This window comes from Pieris brassicae, chromosome 1 (genome assembly GCF_905147105.1).
Source record: "Pieris brassicae chromosome 1, ilPieBrab1.1, whole genome shotgun sequence".
In the NCBI taxonomy this organism is placed as follows: domain Eukaryota; kingdom Metazoa; phylum Arthropoda; class Insecta; order Lepidoptera; family Pieridae; genus Pieris; species Pieris brassicae.
In genome coordinates this window covers 4,054,023-4,062,976 of record NC_059665.1, presented here as the reverse complement: position 1 = coordinate 4,062,976, position 8,954 = coordinate 4,054,023, and the positions used below count along the sequence as shown (strand labels likewise).

The 8,954-nt window shown below is 33.7% G+C and overlaps 1 protein-coding gene and 1 non-coding gene across 5 annotated transcripts; both read right to left on the bottom strand.

Moving 5' to 3' along the window:
• Positions 1-289: 289 nt before the first annotated feature.
• Positions 290-7,209, bottom strand: LOC123715957 (uncharacterized protein PB18E9.04c). Of its 4 annotated transcripts, none has more exons than XM_045671367.1 (8): positions 7,098-7,209; positions 4,236-4,414; positions 3,671-3,797; positions 3,305-3,416; positions 3,110-3,227; positions 1,189-2,867; positions 814-936; positions 290-717 (listed from the first exon to the last, which is right to left on the bottom strand). In XM_045671367.1, exons 2-8 carry the CDS (start codon positions 4,355-4,357, stop codon positions 443-445), a joined length of 2,556 nt encoding a protein of 851 aa, XP_045527323.1. In that variant the 5' UTR covers positions 4,358-4,414; positions 7,098-7,209; the 3' UTR covers positions 290-442. The 4 variants fall into 4 exon arrangements, with proteins under 4 accessions (XP_045527323.1, XP_045527314.1, XP_045527331.1 ...); XM_045671358.1 differs by lacking the exon at positions 7,098-7,209 and adding an exon at positions 4,548-4,621; XM_045671375.1 differs by lacking the exon at positions 7,098-7,209 and adding an exon at positions 4,558-4,620.
• Trnai-aau lies at positions 958-1,031 on the bottom strand. The gene has a single exon. It is a non-coding gene; the product is annotated as a tRNA-Ile (tRNA).
• Positions 7,210-8,954: the final 1,745 nt, after the last annotated feature.

Genomic DNA, 8,954 nt, shown 5'->3' with positions numbered 1-8,954 from the left:
GTGGGCACGGCCCACCTGATTCCTGTTCTATGTACGCCCATACTTATGATTAACCAATAATTATAAATATAAAACAAAAGTATAACGACTCACGTTTAAAAAAAACCTATAGAAAATTTCTAAAAAATATTTATACTTGGAGTATTATACTCTATACATATGTTTTAAACGTATTATCTGTTGATTTTGTTTTCATTAAATATTGTAGTGTCGATATGAAATGCCCAAAGGCCGAGGACACATGCAGCGACAATAATATGAAAGATAAAGTAAACAATTTATGTGATATTTTAAAACATACTTTTATTAATTAACTGTTATGTACCGTAAGAATTTAAATAATATTAATGTAATTTTAATGGGTTCGTAGTTCTGTTATGAACTATTACTGCGCAATTAATTTAGCGCCATCTGTGGATCAAAGGTTAAACTAACACTACGGTCATAATTCCGTGACCGCTTCTCCGTTTAAATTCATAACTTCAATAGCGTGTTCAGATGGTGGTCTCCAACACGGGATTTCGGCGTATAATGGCTCAGCATTGGTACTGTCGATAATGTCTAATTTCGCTTCACATTTTAGTGCGTCAATGGTATACTCCGCTAAAGTTCGATGGCCGTGTTGTTCCTCATGGCTAATAGATGGCGCCATTGATGACCGAGAAGATACTTCTAGACTTCTTTGTGGTAGGTGATCATAATGACATTCAAGAATGCCTACAACATAAGGATTAAAATAGTTAAAAGTAAAAATAATAATATAAATATTAATTTTGTAATAAATATGCTCAATTATGTGAATTATAATTATACCTCGAAAGTTTTCCAGCATTATCGGTGAAATGTTTTGTACGACTACTGGCCTCATAAATTGTTTTAAGTTTCTATCCAAAGTGGATATTGGTTGATAGTGGCACTTTTCTGAACGTGGTGGCTCTGAAAAAATATAAAAATTAATGGCCCATGAGGGGATCGAACCCGCGACCTTCGCGTTATTAGCACGACGCTCTAACCAACTGAGCTAATGGGCCTTATACACCAATGTTGAAATTTTGTATCAAATTGAACAATGTTTGATTTAAAAATAACTAGTAGTTATTACCCAGAGATAAACATTGTTATGTATCGTAACAATAACAAAATAATAAAACTATCAGAAAATCATGAAAAATTTATTAAGTTACTAACCTGGTAATGGTGTATGAAAGATGCTCCTCACATACGGAGGCGGATCGTCGTTACCCATCATAGCCCGCATCTGTATATCGTGTATTTTCCTTATATCATCATATCTAGGTCTCCTACACCTTTCAAACATAACTATTATTACAGCCACTGTTATAACTGCCATCATTATACCTCCAACGACACTTACAACAGAAATAAGATCAAGCGAATTTTTTTCTCTCTCCTTATCGGTCATGACTGCTGTGATGTGCTCCGGCTCTGTTAAAATATGAAATGTTTCATCTTCAGACGGACTCTCAGTTGTTATTGTATTAGGAATCGTTTTAGTTGTATTTCTCAGATTAGTCTTCTTTGGTGGAATTTTAACGAGAATAGTAGTTTTAACTTGTTCGGTAATGTTAGTTGTTTTAGAACTTTTAGTAATCGTTTCATGGGCGGTCTCTAGAGTTCTGAATATTTCGTCTTTTAAGTATTTTCTTTCATCTTTTAAATTTATGGTCGCTCTAGTTGTTATTTCAGAAACTTTACTAGTGGAAGTTTGGAAAGCTATGGCGTTAGTGCTGTAAAAAGATTTTTGATTTGTAATTGCAAGATTCGTCATGCTGTTAGTTGATTTATTTTTCAGTGTTGATGTAGTGAAAGCCACCTTTGTAATATTAGAAGGTTTTGCGGCAGGTGAAATTTTTGTTAATGCTTTTATAGACGACGTCTTTGGTATCATTGTTTTTGTAACATTTTTTATAAATGGTGTCGTGGTGGATAAATTTCTTTGGCGTGTAGTTAATATTTTTATCGTAAAGGGTGCTTGGGTAGGGGTTGCTGCCATGGATCTTGTAAAGCCAGTTTCCACACTTTGGTTGTACGTTTTCTGCGTTTTCGTATTCCTAGCTAAGTGAGTGGCGGTCGTCAAAGCAATTCTTTTAAATGAAGCATGTGACACTGAAGTTGGTATAATAGAAACTATAATTGTCCTCGGAGTAGTTATTTCTGACGATGAATCATTCTTACTTCCATTTCTTATGGGTATTAGTTCGTGGTTTGGACTAATTTTCAATTTGAATTCTGTTGATTTTCCTTTCTGAGACGGCTTGATCCAAATTTCCTTGGGCTTAAATTTTGAGACATTTAAAAACTTTGTGGTAGTTTCAATCATTTTTATGGCCTCGGTTGTGGTTGAAATTTCTTTGAAAGCTGGAGTAGACGTAGAGTAAATCGTAGAAGATATTGGTGTGGTTATAAAGATGTTTCGGATGGTTTTAGTAGACAATGGAGGCTTAGAAACTGAAGTTACATGCGCAGAAGTTAAGTTTGTCGACGTACCTTCTGTGGGGGTTTCGGTTCTATTGTAAACAAAGGTAGTGGGCACTTTCTGAGTTGTAACTATAGACATTGGTATACCAGCAGTTGTGGAGGGTAAAGCAACATTACTATATGCTTCATTGGCTACTATCTTAGTTGTTTTTGTTGAGGTCGTCGATTCTTCAATTTTAAGACTTGTGGCATATTTAGTAAATATTGGACTGTTATAAGTCACTGGTGTTGTTGATTCTAAAGAAACCGTTTTGGCAGTGGCAACTGTTTTAGTAAAGGGAGGTAAAGTTTGAAGAGTAGACTTTGTAGTTGTTAGTATTTCTTCCATTAGTGCAGGCGGGGGTTGTGTAGTCATGCGGATATTGCAACTGAAAAAACAAAAAACCTTATATACTTAAAGGATCCACAATAAAAACTTAACTTAACTTACGTTATTAAATATATTGGTTGAAGTGCTTTGAACCTAGGCAAAGTAATAATAAAACAGAGGATTGAGGAGATATGGGGAACATACATAAATGTTTCTAACATATTTAAACAGATATTTGACTCGTGTATGTTTTAAATAAGTTACGCGACAAGCAGTTTTATAATGTAAGTGGTAACCCACCTCTCACCTTGCCATCCTTCTAGGCATTCACAATCTCCAGTGATTGGTGAGCACGTTCCTTTCAAACATTTTTTACAATTGTTTACACAGTTTGGTCCCCATTTGTTTGGTGGACATTCTAAAAATAAAAACCAACATTAAACCAAGGACTTGTACCGTTTAGATCGATAGTATTAAATTAAATGCTTGACTTGCCTTCTGAGCATTTATTGCCAGTCTTTCCGTTTGGACAAATAGGAACACACGAAACTTCTTTCATTTTATATCCTGGACAGCACACGGCTACGTCTGCAGTACGTTCCTGTGTCTGAAAAAGGTATATCATATATTTTAATATACATTTCCGTATTTTTCATGTTATACTTTATATAATATGTTTAGACATCCATAACAAATACTTTTACACATCAGATGTCTGATTATTGTATATAACATATTTTTATTTATAAAAAAATCTTCTGAGATTTTATTCGTTCTTATTAAATGATCTTCATTCATTGTTAATGTATTGTATAGCAGTGTATTGGTGTATATTATTGCAAGCCAGTATAATTATTGTACTTCAAGTCTCGTCAGGTCTCTCATCTCGGTCTTCCAGCGGGAACATCTCGGCGGCATTGAGAAGCACCACTCGTAGGTCCTCACTGACATTGGAGCGCGATACTTCACACGTTTCGTTATGTTGTACCTGAAACGTTTATTAAAAAGCATAACGCATAAAGCATAGGTATAACAATACCTACCAATAATAAAAATAGTTTTACTGAAATTGAACTGGAAAACTATAGTCCCAATAGACAAACTAGGGGAACAGCAATGCACCCAGGCTTCAATAGGTATACACATGTCTGCAAACTTGTGCCTTTTGTTTTTTTAATTTATATCTAAGACCATCAACCTAAATTTATCAATTGTGTTACGAAGGCATTTATTATTATACATTTTGTATTACAATGTGTATTTTAAATGAAGAAGTACTCAAGTTATTAACAGATATTAAATAAAAATCTTCGCGAGCGTGAACTTGATTTGTTCTTTTCCAGCGGCACATGAGCGCCTTAAGGATAGTGATCCTATATAGTTAATTGTTTTGATAGGAGATTATCTTACATTGAATATTACTTACTTCTGTTTCACTGTGCACACATTGGGTCCACTCAAACTTGTGACTTGCAAAACAATGGCCATCAGCATGGATAACACACAAATCACTGTTTTGGTCCGGACCCATGACTTTAGAACTGTCATTGTTGTTACTAATTCTTCCAATCCATAATAACTACATTCTTCTATATCTCATTCGATCTGTAAAATATTCAAGGTTTTTATTTGTTTGATTAGCATCATTATACCATCTGCTAAGCGTCCAACAATTGGTAGACGTTTACGAATTAGTACTTTGTTTTTTTATACTATCATGTTAAATTCAATAGCTAACCTATTCATACCATATATTCTAAATGTTGATACAAATTGATACTTGACACACTCTAGTACCGTCGCTTTTAGGGGGACGTTGGGAATCCGACACTAATGTACTTAATAATTTCGGTTACAATAACGCAATCTTAGTATTACGACACATCGCGTCCCCTATCACACGACAGTTAGTGACAATTAATTCATATGTCCTCTTTACGCTCCCCATCCTGTACAGTTAGTTGACCTTAGTTTAGTTATTATTTACCTATATATAAGCACATCTCTCGGATACCATGGACTAAGAAGTTAAAAGCAGGACGTAATATGACGGCGCGATCATAAAATTTGAGTGAAATAATTTGAAATACAATAATTGAATCTTCAGATAATAATTTTATCAAATTTTAAAGAATGAGCGGATACTGATAGCTTAATGAGATAAATTCTGAGAATTTTGCTTAATCGTTGGTGAATTTAAGTTTATGTAAATGAAATAATATTCACCTTTAAAATTCGTTGCTGTTATCAATCAGTTTGTCAACTGTAACGCCTATGTTTTGTCATAGACCAGTTACAGTAACTAGTTCTAATGGAAGGGGGAAAACTGTCTGTTTCCGTTGTTGTATTGGGATGGGCTGTACAAATTGACTTTAAATAATATTATGGAGAGCATTCAACTCGAAGGTTTGGTTTGAACGTATAGATTTATTATCATACTAAAAATATGAAAACTACTTACTCGATACGGTAACGATACTCTTAAAAAAATGAAATAAATAATTAAAAATGAAAATCAATAGAAAAAGTAGCAAGGGGAAATCGTAAATCATTTCATCATTGTCAAGTGGAGACGTCCTGCTGAGGATAAGATGTTATTTTCCAAGACTTAATAAGTATTTAGTATTTTTTATGTTTGTGTTGTAGATGTCGCCATACTCTCTACTTTAAGAACTTACTTTGCAGTTCCTAATATTCTTATAAAAAAATTGAATATTGAAAATATTGGTGGAGAGTTTGATGCCATGTCTTCTCGTCCTTTCTAAGCCCTTTGTTTGTAAGACTTTAATTTGTAGTATTTATTGATGATATATTTTGTATGATTTTTATTGATGTTCATATATAAATTATATTTTGATAAAAATACGTCAGTTTTGTTTAAACACTTGTTCACTAATTCATTTTCCGGTTAATCAACGCTACTAAAATTGAGATGGATTTGCCCTAGTTAAAATTAATTTTGAAACAGAGAATTAGTTTAATGTATAAGCCAGCTGCCAATATGGCTGCCTCATGATAAATTGGCTTAATTACTTGCATATTTTGTAAGTAGATTTAATTATTTTTACTCTTCACACGCTAACACGAGTCTTGTATGTTTCTATATATGACTCTATATTATCTATTATACTCGATAAGTATTATGCTTTTATGCTACGTATTTTTTTAAATTGCAAGTTGTTAGTTAGTAAGTTGGCAAGTGTTATAAAGAGATGGGGCTTTAGCCGATTAATCGATTAAAACGACTAAAGTTTCTGTTGTACACTTGGTTTGGTCATTTTAAATAAGCGTTAAAAATACATTCACGTAGTATAAAATTGCTGTTATTTCGATCTTGGAGCATTATAGCTTTTTGATATATCAGTACATATATAATACAGCCCCGCTTGTAGTCTATATTTGATTTATTTTGTTGATTGGGTTCGAGGCTTAAAATAATTTGTAAAGAAACGACATTTTTTTAAGTAGCCCCTTAAAAAAAATGGCTCTACAACCTTTTTAGGTCTGGGCCTCAGATTTCTTTATCTGTTTCATGATCATTTGTTAATCGAATATGCAAGTAGGTGATCAGCCTTCTGTGCCTGACGCACGACGTCGACTTTTTGGGTCTCAGGCAAGCCGGTTTCCTCACGATGTTTTCCTTCACCGTTCGAGCTATTGTTTAATGCGCACATAGAAAGAAAGTCCATTGGTGCACACCCGGGGATCGAACCTACGACCTCAGGGATGAGAGTAGCACGCTGAAGCCACTAGGCCAACACTGCTCTAAGCCCCTTAAAACCCCCCGCTTATATAATTTTCCCCTAAATTTGGGGGGAAAACGCCTTTGTCATTACAAGGTGAGGTATTACGTACCAAAACCTCAACTATTACTTCTGTGTGAACCAAATACTGCACCAAAGCGATAAACTTATAGAGATTGTAAACAGCGCCAGAAGGTTGGTGATCGACATAACCAAAAGTTTATTAGTATAGATTTGACTGCAATACATAGGATAGATAATTATAGATAGATTCATATAGATAGATTTCGTGCTTTGATGTATTACATACAACATTGCTTCCGCCAATACGCCGCTGCGTATAAAATTTAAAAAATCCTTTGAAGTTCTGTGTTATGCGGAATTCATACCTGTGTGGGTTCTTAGTTAATCTTATAAAGCAAAAAAAGGGTCTACCTAATAAGGTAACCACGTACCTGATAAGTTGCCGCAAGATGGTATATTTTTAAAATATATCTATCTAACTACATTTTATTAACTTAGGGTTAATTTATAAACAAACTTACAGGTATTTTTTATTCACTATCCAGTCACTTCAGTATTTGTCACTAAGAAACTGCATAAAATACCAGGAGATAAGCACTTAAGTGGTTGTCGCGTGTTTTCGACGATAGCATCGGGACTCGACTGGGATGCGACAGGATGGTACAGCCGATAGCAATGCGGGTCGTAGAAAAATAGGGGCACCGCATCCTTTACAGCTTTCTAAGAACTATCATTCAAACAGATTTAGTTAAATTTCCAATGTACGTGAGGCGAATACTTTATGGTAACGCGAATTTTATTTGAGAATTAGTAGCTGTTTATATAAAAGATGTCATCAATCAACACAATTTCCTGTAATAACATAATTTTGTAATAGAGACAAACAAATTTCGTTTGAACGGTATTTTAGTTGAATGTCTTATTTTACATACTTGAAAAATTCCGTTTCACCTTAAATACTTAGGTGAAACGGAATATAGGTTTATAATATTTATAATAATTTTCCCCAATAATAAACAGCTTAAATAAAATAAATATAACATTGTTTCTATTACTATTTTATATTACCTGCCTTCAAAATATAGAAAATAAGCAAATTTAGAAAACGTAACAGGAGCATTTTGTACTAGGCTATCAGAAATAGGAAGGAGATGGTGCTGCGTTAAACGCAACTCTAGCCTTTATTTCTTATTAGCGAGGAAACAAATTCCCCTGGAAAGTGTATAACAATATCTACTGGTTTAACGCTGGGGACAGCAATTCAATAAAAGAGGCGACGTGAAGTCGGGGTGTCTGAATCTAATATGAGTGCTATATAAGTTATACTCCTTGTTGAGTGCTTGTTCAAACTGCATCCGTTGAGGGGATATTGTACACTGTTGGCAGTACTTGTGTTGGTTATATACCACTTGAAGTAATAGTGTTATTAATAAATCAAGACCAATTTGCACTTCAATACTTGAGCGATAGTTGAAAGTTCTCATCTTATTTCACTATCTTTGTGAATTACTAGCTTCCGCCCGCAATTGGAAATCGTGTATTTTGCCAAAAACTCTTACACTGAATTGATAATAGCTGTAAAAATATGTTCCGTAGTTTTTAAGTTCTTCATTTTATAATGTAAGGATAGACGCTAATATTATTATTTGTTATTTAACCTTATTAATAAATTCCGGAAAGATTTAAATTATTAGTCAAATGGTTTGAGCCGACCGTTAGACACTTGGTTCCTATGGACTTCTTTGTGCGCAAAATTGAATTTTCCTTCGATCCGCGAAGAAAACATAATAAGGAAACCGGCATACATCGAATACTAATCACCTAAAATTAAAAAAAATATCACAAAACAGTAAGAGAAATCGCAGATGCCGATTGTGTCGCCACTGATTTTTGTTTTAATTTATATATATATATATACGCTATAGACATTATCTTAATGTTAAACAAAGTTAGTAACTGTGTCATAGATATTCTTTGCAGTAAAAAGCTTCAAGGCACCGAAACGTACACAGAATAGATTCTGCTTGATAGTAAAAGTAATAAAACTTAACTCATATTTAACCTGGTCTATATAAATACATAGTCTTTAGAGACTCGTGATAGCTATTGTTATGGAGTTTTCATATAACACTTGAGCACGTTTCCGCTAAGGCTCTAGGGAAAAGTCTTTGTCACCATCCTTTGTTTTACATAAAGATTACAGAACCCCTGAAATTATACCTACAGGTATGCAGTGTTCTACTTTCAAAAGAAATAATGATTTTCTTTCTACAAAATGAGCACGAAATATTCTGATAGAGTGATTCTACAAATGGAAATATTTTCTAGATATAGTAAAACTACCGATTTATCATTAAATTTTTATTAATTCCTTGTAA